Source organism: Microcaecilia unicolor, chromosome 4 (assembly GCF_901765095.1).
Source record: "Microcaecilia unicolor chromosome 4, aMicUni1.1, whole genome shotgun sequence".
Lineage (NCBI taxonomy): Eukaryota > Metazoa > Chordata > Amphibia > Gymnophiona > Siphonopidae > Microcaecilia > Microcaecilia unicolor.
In genome coordinates, this window is record NC_044034.1 from 248,085,121 (window position 1) to 248,104,059 (window position 18,939).

General features: G+C 39.6%; 1 protein-coding gene across 5 annotated transcripts in view; it reads right to left on the reverse strand.

Annotated features, from left to right (window-relative positions):
* Positions 1-18,939, reverse strand: part of INPP4A (inositol polyphosphate-4-phosphatase type I A) — a 349,368-nt gene that overhangs the window by 118,358 nt on the left and 212,071 nt on the right. For all 5 annotated transcript variants that reach the window (XM_030201389.1, XM_030201388.1, XM_030201387.1 and 2 more), the window contains 4 exons: positions 15,699-15,803; positions 15,398-15,506; positions 7,767-7,950; positions 2,208-2,423 (listed from right to left, as the gene is read on the reverse strand). In XM_030201389.1, the coding sequence (XP_030057249.1) occupies positions 2,208-2,423; positions 7,767-7,950; positions 15,398-15,506; positions 15,699-15,803 (614 nt within the window). The remainder of the gene's footprint in view (positions 1-2,207; positions 2,424-7,766; positions 7,951-15,397; positions 15,507-15,698; positions 15,804-18,939) is intronic.

Below are 18,939 nucleotides of genomic sequence, written 5' to 3' on the forward strand. Positions count from 1 at the left end.
ATGAAGATGTAGTTTATTTATCACCACAGTTTTTGTGACCATATTTATGTTGACCTTCAACCTTGACAAGTATTATGTCTATCGCTAATGATCCTTCTCTTCACATGAAGTGTCTGAAGTATAAAAGTCAGTGTCACATCATTTGAGCCTCCAAGGAAAGCTAAGGCTTGATCTCCTCCAATACCGATTAATTTGTACTTTGGGCAGTCCAAAGCAAAGCATATACGGGTATTCACAGGCATTGATTTTCTTCCTATTTTGTTTTATCACTTTTCAACTTTCATATCCATATGACATTACTGAAAAGAACATGGCTTGGTCAAGTCGAATCTTTATATGCAGAAATACATCTCTGCACATGAAGATCTTCTCAAGGTCTTTCGAAGTAGTTCTACCAAAAGCGATATGTCACTGGATTTCTTGATTGATGTTTTATTATTTATTGATCCAAGCAGGTTGAAGTCTCTACAGTTTCTCTTAGTTCTTCATCAAGGATACTGATTTTACCAGTTGTCAGGAAATTTGCGTTTCTAAGCAATCTAGGTACATTTACACCAGGTCTATGGCCGGTATAAGTGGCTGCACCTAAAATATAGGCGTGTATTTGACCTGTTACACTAGTATTCTATAAAGAAAAGCAGTCACATACTCCTTATCAACTATTTAATCGTGGGATTGGTCGCGTGATCCAAATGTAAAACAGTTGAAATAAATTTAGAATGTATACATGGAGATGTATTTTCAAAGCACTTAGACTTGCAAAGTTCCTATGGAACTTTGTAAATGTAAGTGCTTTGAAATTATCCTCTGTAATCTATGGAGCTTTGCAAGTCTAAGCGCTTTGAAAATGAGCCCCATAGTTTATTTTTTTTTAATTGATCCTAAACATTCAACCAATAACTTTGATTCCATCTCCCTCTCCTCCCTTGCCTTCCCTCCATCCATGATTACCTTTTTTTCCTTCTCTTTTTTCTCCCCTCTCTTCTATGGGCATCATCTCCCTTCTTTTATTCTTCCATCCCTTATTTCTAGCATATGTCTCCTCCCCCCCCCTTGCGGTCCACATCTTTCTATCTCTCTCTCTCCCTTTTTTTTTTTTTTTTAATTTCTCCTGGCACCTATTCTTACCTCTCTGGCACATCTCTCTCTCTCTCTCTCTAGCACCCCATTACCCTGCATATCTTGCTCTTCTCTTTCTCCTGCTGTGGTCCCCTCCTCCCCCGCATCTCTGGCTCTATTCTTGTTTCTCTTGCTGAAGCTGCCCCTCCGCCTCGCATCTCTGGCTCTTCTCCTTTCTCCCGCTGTCGCCCCTTCCTTCCCTGAATCTCTCTTCTCGTTCTGCTGCCACCCTTCCCCCACATCACTTGCTCTTCAACCTCTTTCTCCCATTTCCCCCTCCTCCCCTGTATCTCCGGCTCTTCTCTTTCTGCTGCCATCACCATCGCCCACCCCCCATCCCCCAGGTGCAGTATGTATCTTTCTCCCTTTTTTTCTGCTGGCAGTGCAAACTCTTCTTACCTCACCAGTAGCCCCCACTCCTCTGCAACTCCATCTCCCTGCTCCTCACAGCTGCTGCAGTGAAAGTATACTGCTGTTTCGCCAGTGCTAAAGCCTCTCTGTAACAGGAAGTTCCGCCTCCTCTGACAGAATTTCCTGTTTCAGAGAGAGGCTTGGAGCCAGGTGACATGCAGCATGCTTTCAGTGCAGAGGAAGTGAGAAACAGGGAGAAGGAACTGCAGATGAGAGGAGTGTGCCGGAGAAGGAAGAAGTGCAGGCTGAGCAATGCTGGTTTACAGGTGGGAGACAGAGTTAAACATTTAATGTGTTAATTGCGCTACTAACGCAATAAATGTACAGCCCTACTAAAAATAATGTCCCCTTTGTAGAATTGCCCTCTAATGGCCTAACAACAACAAGAGGGTCAATTAAAATAGAGGAAACAATTCCCAGGATCTTCATTATCCTGATTAAACTGGAAGAAAAACAACAAATGAGGAACAACTAGGCCAAAGAGACAAGTAACAGAATCAGTCAGGTGTATAATATATTAAATAGTTGCAAAGTAAACAGTACTCTTATGTGATGATTTGAGCTCAGCATTGACTTTCATGATGAGCAAAATAACTTGATTCTTACTTTTACAGGCCTATTTTTCTTCAAGCGCTGTTGCTCTGAGACTTAAGTTTGTTCCATTACAGGATACCTACCCATTCTTCCTCATGCCAGTTCACCTGTAAAGATGATCGACTATTTCTTCCTGTCCATCTTGCCACCAGGGTATCTTGGTCATTTCTCAGCATCACTTGGTCTGCCTCACCTGATGGTGATGCTTTGGATGCAATGTAATCAGGTCTTGCGGCATTCAAACCCTGTATTGCATTTGCCAAAAGCTTGCAGTCACAGACGGTGACAAGCTGCCTTGTCTAAAAAAAAGACACAAACCAGATTTTTTAAAAACACTTTTGACATAACGCAGGTGGTTTTTACTCCGCATTCTTTTTTAAAGAAACATTGTTTTCTGATGAAAAAAATATGGACAATGTTTATGTCTGCAACTGTTCATGACTTTTTTGAGAGTGCTTATGAATTCCCCCCCCCCCCCCCCCCCCCCCGGTCAAGTGTAAATGACCTAATCCTTCTTCCACAAGACAGGATTAATGCATAGGCAAACTAGGCATAGACCTAAGGCCCTGTCAAGAGGGATCCTTAGTTCCCACCTGAGAATTGTAAAGTTTGACAGATGTGGGATACCTGGATTGCCCACAGCACTAAGGGAAACCTGTGACTAACAGAACCTTTAAATTTCCAATATAATTGACAGTGATCTGAAGATATCTCTAGCAGCAGGCATGTACTGTTTCCTTCAAACTCCTTTTATCCACATCTTCCATCACTACATGCCTGCCTCTACTCCCACTCCCTCTCCTTTCCCTATGGCACAGAACTATCATCTCTCCTAAGCCTCCCCTCAGCTCATCTCTCCAAAGCTACCCAGGGAAGCTGCAAGCAGGTTCAGAGGGAGTGCAAGGCACAGACTAATATGCACTAACAGACCACATAGCAACCCCTCTCCTTCTGGCTTCAACGTGGAAGAAGGACCTGTGACTCTATACTTGCTTAGTCTCTGCACTTACTCACTAACTACTACTGCTATCAACACCCAGAACCAGCCATTATAGTTCCCCCTACCAAGCCACTTCAGGAGAGGTGATCTGGGTGAAAGGCAGCCTGAGGAGGAAGGGGAAAAATACTGTTAATGGAGATCCTGCAACAGGAGGCATAAAAAGGGAATGTGGGACCACAAATTTATTTATTTATTTCACTTGTAACCCACATTCACCCTTGAATCCAATATCGTATTTGTAAGCCATGCTCCTCCAATAAGATAGATCAAAATTGTTTTCCTTCGGTAAAGGTCATATTTAAAAAAAACTTAAAAAAATTATTTTAGTTTGTATTAAAATCACCAATAAACAAAAACCAGTAAGAACAGCAGAAGACATACTGTGTTTTTTCAGTAATAATTTTAATTCACCAATTATTCATTATGGGTTTGAATTTATAAAAGGATGCCTTTGTGAGATGTCCCAAGAGGTTCCTATTTTAAGGCTATTCTATAAAGGCTTTATAGGCACCTATGTGCTTTTATTCAACAGGCTTCCAGATCCAGCTTAAGCGGTACACAAATGCTGATACAAATATTTACGCCTGCTCCGAAAAAGGTGTAAATGTGTGCATGTACTTTACTTGTATATCTGTTTATCTTATAAAATACACACATACAGAGCAACTCTGCCCATGATCCACTCTCAGGAATGCCTACATTCAAATTGCATACGAGGTATACGCTTTGGGCCGGATTCTATATATGGTGATTAAAATCTAGATACATCTGATTAATGCGCCTAATGGTATTCTATAAGTCACATCTACATTCAGATGCAGTTTATAGAATAGTGCATAGGCCAGGTGGATACACCTAGATTTAGGCGCCTAAATCTAAGTGCACTCTCCCGAATTCTATAACCACGCGTGCAGATGTGATTGATGGCCCAGACACACCCATATTTCTTCCATAACTGAGCCCCCTTTTTAGCTATTCATGTGGGAATTTACGTGCGCCGCATTTTAGAATACGCCTAAATAGTAGTGTATGTAAATTCCAATTATGCCCAATTAGTGTTGATAACTGGTCATTATCAGTCAATTATTAAGACTGGCTCATTACTTAATTTAGTAGTGAGAGAAAATTGGCCATGTGCGCAAATTTACACGCTCTATTCGGAAAGTCATATATAGAATCCAGGGGTTTGTGTGTGCATAATTTTATGCACATATATATTCTTCCTCTGAATGTAAAAGTCTTTACCCATGAGAAAATAAGAATAGCCCTACTGGGTCAGACCAATGGTCCATCTAGCCCACTATCCTGTTTCCAACAGTGGCCAATCCAGGTCACAAGTACCTGGCAGAAACCCAATTAGTAGCAACATTCCATGCTACCAATTCCAGGCAAGAGTGGCTTACCCCATGTCCATCAATAAAAGACTATGGACTTTTCCTTCAGGAACTTGTCTAAACCTTTTTTACCCAAATACGCTAACCGCTGTTGACACAACCTCTGGAAACAAATTCCAGAGCTTAACTATTCTTTGAGTTAAAAAAATATTTCCTATTAGTTTTAAAAGTATTTCCACTTAATTTCACTGAGTGTCCCCTGGTCTTTGTACTTTTTGAAAGAGTGAAAAATCGATTCAGTTTTACCCATTCTTTACCACACCCAGGATTTCGTATACCTCAAATTACATCTCCCCTCAACTGTCTCTTTTCCAAGCGGAAGAGGCCTAACCTCTTTAGCCTTTCCTCACATAGGAGGAGTTCCATCCCCTTTACCATTTTGGTCACTTTTCTTTGAACCTTTTCTAACACTACTGTATCTTTTTTGAAATACGGCGACCAGAACTGAACTCAATACTCAAGGTGAGGTTGCACCATGGAGCGAGATGGAGACTTTATAATAATCTTGCTCTTAATTTGCATCTCTTTCCTAATAATTTCTAGCTCCTGCTTGCTTTTTTGGCTGCTGCCACACACTGGGCAGAAGATATCAGCGTACCGTCTACAATGACACCTAGATATTTTTCTTGGGTGCTGACTCCCAAGGTGGACCCCAGCATCAGGTAACTATGATTTGAGTTATTCTTCCCAATGTACATCACTTTGCATTTGTCCACATTAAATTTCATCTGCCATTTGGATGCCCAGTCTTCCAATTTCCTAAGGTCTTTCTGCAATTTTTCACAATCTGCATGTGTTTTGACAACTTTGAATAGTTTTGTGTTATCTGCAAATTTAATCACCTCAATTGTTGTTCCAATTTGCAGATCATTTATAAATCCTTGCGGAACTCTACTATTCACTCTCCTTCATTGAGAAAAATGGCCATTTAACCCTATCCTCTGTTTTCTGTCCAATAACCAATTCCTAATCCACAGAAGGACAATGTCTCCCTATTCCATGACTTTTTAATGTTCTCATGGGTCTGTCATGAAGAACGTTATCAAAAACTTTCTGAAAATCTAGACACACTATATCAACCAGCTCTCCTTTATCTACATGTTTATTCAAGACTTCCCTTGGCTGAAATAATGCTGACTCTGTTTCATATTTGTCTATGTGTTCTGTCATTTTATTCTTATAATGGTTTCCACTATTTTTTCCGGCACTGACGTTAGGCTTGCTGGTCTGTAATTTCGCAGATCACCCCTGGAACTCTTTTTAAAAATTAGTGTTACACTGGCCACCTTCCAATCTTCAGGTACTATGGACGATTTTAATGACAGGTCACCAACCTGTTTAATGATCACCAACAGCAGATCAGCAATTTCATGTTTGAGTTCTTTCAGGACCCTGGGGTGTATGCCATGCAGTCCAGGTGATTTATCACTCTAACTTTTGGCTCAGTATTTCTTCCAGGCTCACCGATTTCTTTCAGTTCCTTCACATCTTCACACTTGGAAAACCATTTCTGGTACAGATAGATCTCTTACATCTTCTTCTGTAAAGATCGCAAAGAATTCATTCAATCTCTCCACTTTAGCCTTGTCCTCCCTGAGTGCTCCCTTTGCTCCTTCATGATCTAACAGAGCCACTGATTCCCTCTCACTGGCTTTCTGCTTCTGATGTACCTGAAAAAGGTGTTACTATGAATTTTTGTCTCCATGTCAAGTTTTTCTTCACATTCTCTTTTAGCCTTCTTTATCAATGCTTTGCATCTAACTTGCCAGTGCTTATGTTGCTTCTTATTTTCTTCATTTGAAGTAGAGTTTATTTATGACCGATGATTGAAAGTGAGCTCTTTCTCTATTATTAAGTGGAGGAGTGGCCTAGTGGTTAGGGTGATGGACTTTGGTCCTGGGGAACTGAGAAACTGAGTTCGATTCCCACTTCAGGCACAGGCAGCTCCTTGTGACTCTGGGCAAGTCACTTAACCCTCCATTGCCTACCGCATTGAGCCTGCCATGAGTGGGAAAGCACGGGGTACAAATGTAACAAAAATAAAATAAAAAATTATCAACTGTGGATGTCTGTTTGGAGCTCTTGTATTTTCTGAGCTTTTTTTCCGCAACTATTTTTTTTAGGCAGTATAGGTTGGTTCATGCCCAAGAACTAGATGATGGGTGATTTCTATGTTCTACTGATTTTTTACTACTTCTGGTTCTGAGCTGTTTTCTGGTTATTGAAATCACCAATTATTATATTGTTGCCCAAACTGCCAGCTTTCCCAATTTCTGTAAACATTTCTTTTATTTGTCTGTTTGTTCTGTCCTGGCGGAGGGTAGTACGGCCTACCAGAATATTCCTTCCCTTCACACATGCAATTTCTGTCCACACACAAGATTTCTACACTGCTGTTTCATGTAGAATATTTATTTTGTTTGACTCAATTCCCTCTTTAACATACAGTGCAACCCCCATATAATTTGCACCCGGAAAAAAAAAACTTCAGATAATTTCCAATATATTTCATTATCAGAGAAGCAAAGGTTAGACTTTAGGATAAAATGAGTATATACTTCATCATCTGACAGTTACTCTCTTTCTCTCCCCAGAATGTTAGATCAGAATGTACTGTACATGCTGAAAAATACAGATAGAAATGAAGAAAAAAAAAGTTCATGCTTATATTTTAGCAACAAGGACAGTAATGATAACCACTGAAGGACACTGGTCAGGGTACCAAGGGGCAGTCTCTCCAAAACAGGTTAGTTTTGTGCATGCTAAGCTAGTAATGAACCCTAAAGCCAAGATATCTGCAGTATGATTCCAATTTCTAACAGTTACTGCTAAAACTCCCCATAGAACATGTACCACGCCAAACAGAACTTCCTTATACAGTTCACAAGATATAATGGAGCAAGTCTATAAAGGTAGCCCAAATTTAGGACCTAAAATGCAGGACGCTGAGTGTGAGTTCTATAATGGCATCTGGGTGCCCAGATGCCATTATATAGTAGAGTGTAGGTCGGCTTTATGTGCCAAAATTTAGGAGAACTTTATAAAGCTGCCCCCATGATATCTTATGGGCTGTATAAGAAAGTTCACTTTGCATAAATCTGAGAAACTGAAACCATACTGGGTTCAGAACCACTGATCTAGTTTGTACCCTATACAAATCATGATAATAAATCTTCAAGACAGGCTATCACCAAGAAACAAACAGCTAAGGCCAAACTTTATGTGAAAACACACTAATATTTTCCTACCTTATCTGCCAAAATGGCAAGTGTTCTTTCAAGGCCATTAGCTGACCTGTCTTTAGCTGCTCTGGAAAGTCTTTCTGCATAATAGCTGACTTGAGTTTTCAGGGTGTTGATGTGTGCAATGATCTCCTTAGCTCTGATAATGTCCTGGGGTATATAAATGATAGATTGTGGGCATGACGAAGTGCTGAAAAGAACCCAATATAACAATATGAAGATTAGCTCTTTGACATATAGTACTGCACAGTAGAATATCAGTGCAAAACAAATATATAGTTGATAATACCAAATGACAACTTCTATGCTTTTGACCCTTTAATTTGGTTTATCACAAACTGTACAAATGAGAAAATTCACTCTATCAGTGCTGTTCTGAGACGATCGTATACACTTCTTTAAATCGTTATGTCCTTGTAATGACCTTTTTTGGATTACTGTACACTGACAAGTTAGACCCAAGACAAACAATGGAGGCCTTTTTCTAAACTGTGTTAAAGCATTTTGTGTTAATCTGCCTATTAGAATGCGCTAATCATGTTTTTTTTTTCTTTTCAGAAGGGGGCATAACATGGGAGGGGACTGGGCATGGGAGCGTTATTCAGCTAGTGCGTCCACATTAGCACACTAACTGGATAACACAAAAGCACTTACCACCTCCTATTGCTCCCACGTTAATATCTTTGCAGTTCTTGTGTGCTAATGGAAAAATTAGTGCAGGAAGTACAAAAATTAAAAAAAAAAAAAGCTCTATTTTTAGGCTGCATTAGAAATGGCTTAGCATGCGGGAAAGTCCCATGTTAAAACAAGCTAAGCCCACTTTTTAAACACTTTTTAGTAAAACAGCCTTGTTTTGTATAGTATTTGCATGAATAGAGTAGGGAGAATTTTTCTGCAAGCAGAAAATATTTCTCTTGAAAAGTTTTATATTTAGATTTCGGGCATTTAAGTCCAAAATATTTAAATGGTTTCAACACTGAATGCATAGTTAATTTATTTATTTTACAAAATTCCAGTAAATACACCATAAAACTGTGAGAAAATGTGACCACTAGAACATTCTGTGCCTGTAAATTATTTTTTTATTCAGAACAGTATGCAGAGCCCATTTGAATTCTAGTTTTTGTCTTGAAATAGGATCTCTCTTCTGAGGCTCTACCTGAAACTGTAAGCACTTATGTACTGTGTATTATTACACTGGCCCTAAGTTTGGTACAAGTATGCAGGTTCTAAATTTTACCTTACTTTCAATCTTAAGACTTATGGGAAAAGCTTAAATATTTTTAGAGAAATGTAGATCGTTGACATATAAAAAATATATATCTTACAGAGAATATCCATGAGTTTACAATATGGTAGCCTGCATTTCAACCTACCTCAGAAATTATCAGTTCAAAGGTAAATCCATGGACATCAATTCAGGGCTTTTAAAACTGGGGCAAACAGTCAAAATGTCCTAAGTCCTTTTTATCTAGTCTTGTCAATTACTAGAGGTCTACTCTATACAGACAGAGGAAACTAAAGAATGATATTGACCACATCTCCCTTACAACTAAGGGAGGACAGATTAAGATTAAAATTTCTTTCACAAATAATCAACTATGGTGTCTTTGAAAATCTCTTTATGCCATAAGAGACTAGAACTAAAAACATGTTTCTCTGAAGGACCACGTCTGCAGTTACTCAAAACTGAGCTTTAGGGTCTACTTTTGGAAGGCTGGACAAAAAAGTTCAACACAGAATATTTTACTAGGGTGTGATGCCAATTCATTTTCAAAGAGCTTTTGCTGGTTTTAATCTAACCAGTTAGACCCTCTTTGCTATCATAAGATTTCAGAAAAGACGCTCAAGGGCTTCTTCTAGCACATCACTGTTTTTTTTCCAGTAATAATCTGGTAGAATTTAAATTGATTGCATGAGGTTAACATATATCTGCTCTCAATGCTACAACGACTTTTTGGAATGACTGGTTAAAAAAAATTGAAAACACAATTTAATGAAAGTAAAATTTACTTCCACTCTCCTCCTTGTCTCAGATTCACATAGGGACAACTAACCAAGTGCCACATGTTAGGTACCATGAAGAGGAGTGCTGAGCAGCAATTCTAGTTTGAGTCCAAAGATGTGAACACAGTGTTAGGCGCACTCATGCCAGGTCAACAGTAGACATGAGGGTGCTTAAACATTACAGATCATATGCATAGCTTATAGTATTCTGTAAGTTACTTGTATATGTGGGAGACACGCCCGTTTCACCAGCCACGTGTACACTCCTGTATAGTTATGCGCTAAAGCACTTACATGCTATTTTACAGAATGGTGTATAGTGCACACACGCTAAATGCTAATTATCTTGGCACTTACACATGTATGGCATGAATAACTATATGCACATAGAGATTTCCTTTCACGTGTTTGTGCATCCCCTTTAACAAAGAGTCAAACAAAAAAGGAAGAAAATCTCCATAAAGAATGCAAGACCACCAGAGGCGATAACCAATGCCAAATCAACAAAAAGAAAGCAGTGTGCATGCCGAAGTCCTTAAAGAGTATTGTAAACAAGTTCTATATAGAATTTGAATAGTATTGACTCATTTTCATCAATAACAGTTAAGGACTTTGGCGTGGACAGTTTTCTTTTAGTCGATTTGACATATTGGCTATCTCCACTGATTGGCGTTCTCTTTAACTACCACAGTTTCAATAACTGGTTTGACTTTGCATGCCTACTTAGACGTATAAAAATAAATACAGGAAAGAAATAAATTACTGGTATTTTAGACTCAAAGGGGCACCATTTTCAAAGCAGAACATCAGAGACCATAAATAGGAAAATCCCTTTTGCAAGTAGACCAAGAATAGAAAACAAACACTAAACTGAATGCTGAATAAAAGTTTAAGATTTATAGGCTATGCTGAAATCATGCTATTTTAAGCATCTTATTCTGACATTTTTAGCTTTAAAATAGAGTAAAGAGAACATTAGAAAGAGAGCAGCTATAATGTTTTATTTCCTAGGAGTAAGCTCTCAGCAATGGTCATACAAGCTGTGCAACAGAAATAATGGCATGCATATGTTTACACAGCAGGAAGTGCATGCAGGAAGTTTATTGCTCATTTATAAAGGGCTTGGTTGGCAAAACTCTGTTACCATGTTAGCACGTACTAATGCTGTTAACGTGTACTATTACTAAATAGATCTCTGCAAAAAAATAGGACCCATGGTAAATAACTTGTGCTAATGCATGCTAGTGGTAATTAGGTAGCATCTTTTAGTGACTCTAGCCCCGATTGTTGCAAATGAAATTACAGGACACATATATATATACCTGTATCATATACCACAGAAAAATGTTCATTCCCAAGCTGCTGATGCTATGGTGCACAACATGCAGGGGAAAAGGGAACCAAACAAGGAAATCAAGCTTTTCATGGGGAAAACAAGATGAGGCAACACAAAACTACACAATTCTCCAAAACAGAAAAAACTCACCAACATTCCTCATAACTGCTAAGAAATCAAAATAAAATTAGCAAATTGTTAGTTACCATTCAACGCAATAAAAGGCACCAAAATATTTTGGTTGTTCAATATTTTCATCCTCTCATGTAATTAAGCTAATGCAAACAAAACGCATTTACTACAGAAGCACAGGTCATGCAAGTTAAGGCTCAGCTTTCATACTGCAGTAGAACAAACTTCTACAGTGTGCCACTGGCTGGTAAGAATTTTTGTCTTGGGGGTTTGGATAGAACCAGTTCAAGGTTGCACCGGTTCTACCCAAAGTGGGTGCCCTAAGTGAACCACCAGCCTTACACTCCTCATCAACAGACTCCTAGCCTGCATTCCCTCCCCCTCAAGATTTTGATAATTAAACTGAATCATGATCACTACACAAAAAATCATATCAAAATGCAAGTATAGTTGATGGTTCTTTCAGTTTGTGTGGCTGCCAGGAGCTACTGGTTTGCATGACAGCAGCTGTTTTTGCTGCAACCCTAGGTGACCACCAGCCCTGAGTTTGTGTATTCCTGATTGATGGGGATGCACATTCATTAATACACTTAAAAATTTCAGCGGGGTTGTTCACTAACAGCTCATGTCAATGCCATTAACACGCATTATATACTGCAGGGCCTATTGCACAAAATGGGTCCTGTGGCAAAAACGCACATTAACAACATTAGCACACATTACCTTTTCATAAATGACCCCCTTAGCGTGCAGAAAATTGATTTAAGCAGCATTAACATACCAAATTAATGGACAATGAATCTGAATGCCTTAAAAGGTTCTAATGTGCACTGAAACATTTATCACTAAACTAAATATGTGACCCAAATCACCAAAAAAACAAATCAAAACAGAAAAGATTCTGAAAATTTAAAAAACAAACCAAATTTTGTTTTGCCTGTGCACATCACTGGCAGGTGGACCAGTATCTGGGACATTGCAGTGTTGGCTAACGAGTGTGAAAGCAAGGTACTCCAAGATTATCTATTAAAGATATAAGTTATCATGAGGCAGCAGCACTGGAATGGCAGTGGGCCCATAAGCTACTGCACCTTCAAGAGAACAGATTCAGCTTAACATTTATAGCTGGTGAAAGCCCACAGAGCTTCGCACCAGCAATAAGGTGAAGTTGCCCCTAGTCATTAGTCATCAGTTTTCATGTACCACAACCATACTGTCATCAGTGAGCGTTAGTTTGTTCCTAACTTGGGGAACTGGCTCTTTTCATAATTAATACAGGCTTCTCCGCTTCCTTAGAATCTATTGAAATCATAATTATACACTTAAAACAAATACGATACATATTCAAACAAGGGAACTCTGACTCTTCATCCCTCTCCAGGGTCCTGATTTTTTTCAAGACTTTCTGATTCTGATAATGATGTCCTGTAACTTTCAATTGTTTTGTGATGGGTCCCTTAACCACTGTTCTGTCCCCATTAGCTAGCAGTTGTTATGGTGATGATCTGAAATTCTCTTCTTGAGCAGACTGCATGATAGAGAGGAGGAAGGCAGACAGCCAAGTTGGAACCTACAGCTGTTAACCCCGATGCTATCATGCACAAATGTGTTTATTGCTTCTAAGTTTACAACACTACACTCCAGAGCAGGGAGGTACATTGCAATAAGAAACAGGGCCAAACCCAATTTTCCCCAATTTTGACACTTAAACCCACATTTTAGGGTTCATGTTCCTCACTTGTCACACGAACAACTTGTCCCATTTTTACTTAATCCTAGATTCTGACACACTCTTATTTGAAAAATGTTGTCATTATCTATTTGTATCTTATAATTATACTCTATCTGGCCAAAACTTTGGACCTGTTATTTGAACAGACTTATGTAGTCAGCAGCACCGCGCCCTAAGTTTTTATTTCCTTATATTTACAGTAGTTATAAGCATAAAACACCACTGTATGTTGTATGCATAAAAGTGTACATACATGGGGAGGAGGTGTTAAGAGCAGACTGTGGGAAGTGCTGGCATTTACTCGTTTAGCACTCGCAACAAACCTAGCATCTCAAATATCTCAATTAAGCAGGTTGCTATATATGACATAGCAGTGACTCTTTTCACACTGGAGCATAGCCCAGTGATTCATTCATATCTTCATCAATTAAATACTTCCTCATGAATATTCATTTATTTCAATCTACAAATATTTTTTTGTTATATTTCTCTCTTTTCTTACAAAACTTGTGTAATATAAAAAGCTACTTAGCTTATTTAGCTGAAGGACCCTCACCAACCACTTACTCGTTTAGCAGCAAAATTCAGCCACTGAATGAATAAATTATTCATTTAAATTAGGCCAGCAAAATAGCAGGTTTATCTCAAACGCAGAACTGGTTGTGCCAACCACTGCATACATGTATATTCAGTGGTGCTAACATTTAGGGGGAAATCCTATAACTGGGCACCAAAATTAGGCACCTAGATGCAGCCTGCTGAGCGCAAATTCTATTATAGCATCTGGGCGTCTGGATTCTGTTATAGAATAATAGCATAAATCAGCATCTACATTTTTGCATTTGAGTATATATTGTTTCTGTGTCAATGATTGTGTACGTTCCTGTATTGTACACCGCCTAGGACCATTTGGATAGTGTGGTTTATAAGTATATTTTAAATAAATGTGGATTGCCATGATAAAATAAAGAACGCACATATACTTTAGAGGACCATCTAAACTAAACCTACAACACACCACCAAGAAATCTCTGCATGCTGCAACCCATATGAAAAAGTAACACTTTTTATAAAATCACTACTGTACTTACATATATATGCTGATTTGTACGTTATTTACATGCTTTTTAAATTCACTATTTATATGTATCAATGGCATTCCAAAATCCTATCCAGTCCTAAAACTTGTATGTAATATTGTACACCGCCTAGAATGGTAGACTGTGCAGTATAGAAATTTATGAAATAAATAAATAATAACTGTCTGCTTTTGCGTCTGTTAGCTCCAAAAATACCCTTTGGAGCTAACAGACAAACATTTCTTATCCAATCCTATCTTTAATGAATACTGAAGAAAAGCATTTTTTGTGCATTTTCTTCCTCCTCTTAAAATCCCACCTTTTCACATACTGCTTTATTTAAAATTTTTTAACCCGCTTACATAAAGTACATACATAATACATACAAAACAAACTACATCAATTGCTATTAACCCCACCTTAATCTCCCATCAATAATACTAATAATCTGCCTTATAAGTCAGCTCCATCCCATGGCTTACCACAGTCCAACTTTTTATCCCCACTCATCAACTTTGTACATCCAGCATAATATGACCCAATTTAGCAGAAAAAAAACCTGCACAAAAAAGTGGGTCTTCAACTATTGTTTTCATCGAGTTCTGTCTGCACATAAATGCAACTGACCTGACAGCTTATTCCACAACTCTAGGCCAGCCACAGAAAATGCTGCAGCCCTCGTGCTAGCCTAATGTACTATGGACATCAGCTTTCACAGACCTCCCTAAAAAAATCCTAGTTGCCTTACTTTATTGCCTTAAGATCTTTTTTCCCCACTCTCACCTTCGTCATCCTAACTTCCCTAAGTCATGATCCTGTTGCTGAGATTCCTTGTACGTTTTTGAATGCTAAAATTATTGACCTTCCTTCTGACCTAGCTACCTTTTTGCTCTTCCTTTCACTTAACTCTACCTAACATGAATATTTATCCTGTTACTATAAGCAACTTTGTTCGGCTCTCTGTTGTACTTCACAAAGAACGTCCCACCCTGAAAACAAGGGGCTTGACTGGAGCACAATGTTATAGTAGAGAAGGTGACCATTTCTCCTATCCCTCTAACCCACCAAAAGGGAAATAAACGTAACAAAGAAATTTGAATGTGCTGAAATGTGTGCTTTAGTGATAAAGTTCACTCTCCCCATGGAGAAATTCTCCTATATTTTTCCCAACAGCTTAAGAGTTAATTGAACTTTTGCTTTTCACCTTGTTTGGTATTTGTAATTAGCAAGTGCCCAGGTTTTACACCTGAAATCTAAACAATAATGAACATTTCCTGTTTACTCTAGAGCACCACACTCAAAAGTTCCAGAACAAATGGGACAGAAGGCATGTGAAACATCCCCTACTTACTGCTTCTTTGCCTCTTCAAATTTGTGCAACTGTTTTCGTAGCCCCCCCATTTTAAATGCTTGGCAGTGGGCTGCTGGAGCACCTATTGTCACAATGTCGTAGTTCTGATCTAAAGAAGAAATACGGTAACAGTCAGGAAATCTTGTTTATTTTTCTGAGTTTATCAACATTCAATATGCAAAAGGACAGATTACAAAACACTCACAAACCTAAGCATACAATTGATACACACATGCATTGCTCCTGTCAAAGGCAAATGCTGTAAGAAATCTTAAGAAATAAAAGCAGTAAACTGTTCTACCTGATCCAACATCATCCTGAACCCGCATTCTTTGTATGTGTAAATTGGTGGGGACAAATTCCAATTTTTTATCAGCCTTCAAGCTACTTGCTTTAAATGATGGTCCTATGAAAGAAAAGGGGAACAGGTTTGTCTATGTTTTTTTAACACATAAAGCATGACTTTAGGACACAAATTGAGATTGCAGAGTGGTAGAGTTAGGAGTAACATCAGGAAATATTTTTTCACAAAGAGAGTGGTGGTTGCCTGGAATACCCTCGTGACATAGGTGGTAGAGACAAAAACAGTGAGCAAATTAAAAACGCATGGGATAAGTACATAAGTACATAAGTAGTGCCATACTGGGAAAGACCAAAGGTCCATCTAGCCCAGCATCCTGTCACCGACAGTGGCCAATCCAGGTCAAGGGCACCTGGCACGCTCCCCAAACGTAAAAACATTCTAGACAAGTTATACCTAAAAATGCGGAATTTTTCCAAGTCCATTTAATAGCGGTCTATGGACTTGTCCTTTAGGAATCTATCTAACCCCTTTTAAACTCCGTCAAGCTAACCGCCCGTACCACGTTCTCCGGCAACGAATTCCAGAGTCTAATTACACGTTGGGTGAAGAAAAATTTTCTCCGATTCGTTTTAAATTTACCACACTGTAGCTTCAACTCATGCCCTCTAGTCCTATTATTTTTGGATAGCGTGAACAGTCGCTTCACATCCACCCGATCCATTCCACTCATTATTTTATACACTTCTATCATATCTCCCCTCAGCCGTCTCTTCTCCAAGCTGAAAAGCCCTAGCCTTCTCAGCCTCTCTTCATAGGAAAGTCGTCCCATCCCCACTATCATTTTCGTCGCCCTTCGCTGTACCTTTTCCAATTCTACTATATCTTTTTTGAGATACGGAGACCAGTACTGAACACAATACTCCAGGTGCGGTCGCACCATGGAGCGATACAACGGCATTATAACATCCGCACACCTGGACTCCATACCCTTCCTAATAACACCCAACATTCTATTTGCTTTCCTAGCCGCAGCAGCACACTGAGCAGAAGGTTTCAGCGTATCATCGACGACGACACCCAGATCCCTTTCTTGATCCGTAACTCCTAACGCGGAACCTTGCAAGACGTAGCTATAATTCGGGTTCCTCTTACCCACATGCATCACTTTGCACTTGTCAACATTGAACTTCATCTGCCACTTGCACGCCCATTCTCCCAGTCTCGCAAGGTCCTCCTGTAATCGTTCACATTCCTCCTGCGACTTGACGACCCTGAATAATTTTGTGTCATCGGCGAATTTAATTACCTCACTAGTTATTCCCATCTCTAGGTCATTTATAAATACATAAACAGCATGGAACCAAAGGAAAATGAAATGACCTTCAAACTTTAAACAGGGAACTAAGGGCTGTGAGCTGCACACAGCAGCAAATACAACTCTAGCTGCAATTGATGCAAACTGACATTTATCTAGAGGGTAATCCATGCTCAACAAAGTTGTATGAATTTGCAAGTGGAACAGTTGGCCCACATCTTTTAAGGATGCTAGACCAAGTGCAGAGTGTGGAAGAAAAAGAAAAAAGTATTTGGTAACCCCTGGATCTGGATGGAACAGGGGATATGGACAGCTGAAGACCTGGATCAGTGGCTCAATTGTGGGACTAGTGCTTTAACAGCAGTCTAGGTTTAACGAAAAGACGGCATCATATGGAGACTTCTACAATCCAAATGTATGCATTTAGAATTTAGTTCTGGAAAAGAATCCGAAGTTAGTAGCTTTCAGGTATTCTAACTGTGTGATTGTGAGGTTAGCCCACCCTGTAATTAAGCACAGTAGAGGGATGGATATGATAGCACATTGTTTTGTATGTTGACTTCACATACAGTAACACTGTATGATTTAAGTTATGCTGCAGCCAAACTGTTGGGCAGTCTGGATAGACCATACAGATCTTCATCTGCTACCATTTGCTATGTTACTTGCAATATGGGGTTCCTATATTCCTAGGGAAAAGTTAGAGCACTTCCACGGTGCACCCCTGCAAGCAATATGCCAAGAAGAGAGAGGCTATTGCATACTCTCAAGGGAATTGTGTGCCAAAAATAAATAAAATTGTGCACACAATATTTGAAAATCCTGCACAATTCTGCAATTTTATTTTTCAGAAATAATGCAACAACCAAGTTTAAATAATTATTAATAAGATCCGGAGGCGGACTGAAAGAGATCTGGGCCCCCAGGCAGAAAGGGTCATTGCCCCCTTCCCCCCCACACACACCAGCCTCCCGGGCTGTCAAGACTTCCTGTGGCAGTCTATTGCAAGACTGCTGTGGGAAATCTCAGCAGCCATTTTGAAGACATGGTGGTGCTGAACAGAGTAGCGGCAGTGGGCAGGAAAGAATGAAGTTCTTTCCTGCTCCAGAAGAGGCCACTAGACTACCAAGGCCCTTCAAACTAGGCCCAGGGAGGGCCCACTGAAGCTTCAAGAGCTATAATGTTCAGGGGGGAATAGAGGCACTGGGCCCCCCCCAGACCCTCTGGGCCCTCAGGCACTGTGTCCTGTTGCCTATATGGTCAATCTGCCATTGATAAGACCATGTAATGCAGAAAAAGTTATTATTCAAAAGAAACACAATTTTGTACTGTCTGTATAGAATTTCCCCAGGAATACTGTGAAAGTACACTGTAAGGCACAGTACTTCCCATCCAGACTTCAAACATCACCCTCCCTCCCCCCCCACACACAAACCAGCTGCCTTTTCTTATCCCCAGGCTTGACTTCCCAACTGGTATTCTCAGCAATCTCGATTGACCAGCTCAACCTCTTCCCCCTTCCTTCCCCAGACTCTATTACTCAGCTGCTTTCTGTTCCCTTTCTACTCATGTTTGATTTCCCAGTTTGCTTCTGTCGTGACTAAGGCTCTATTTCTTAATTGCTTTCTGTATCCTTCCCTTCAAGCTGTCTTCATGCTTAAATTTTTCCAAAATTCGCTCCCTTCCTTTCCCTTTAGGTGCTATACTCCTATCAGCTTTTTATCCCTCCCTTTGGGTTTGATCCACCAAGCTTCTGTCTCTTACTGTGGCCAACACTGCTCATCTCACCTCTTCCAGGTGCAGTGGCCAACTGTTGCCTCCCCTTATAGCTGATTTCCCATTCCATAACTTCCAGCAGCAGGAGCCAGCTGATGATGATGGTCCCCTCCGTCCACCCACATAGCCAACACTACCCAGTTCTCC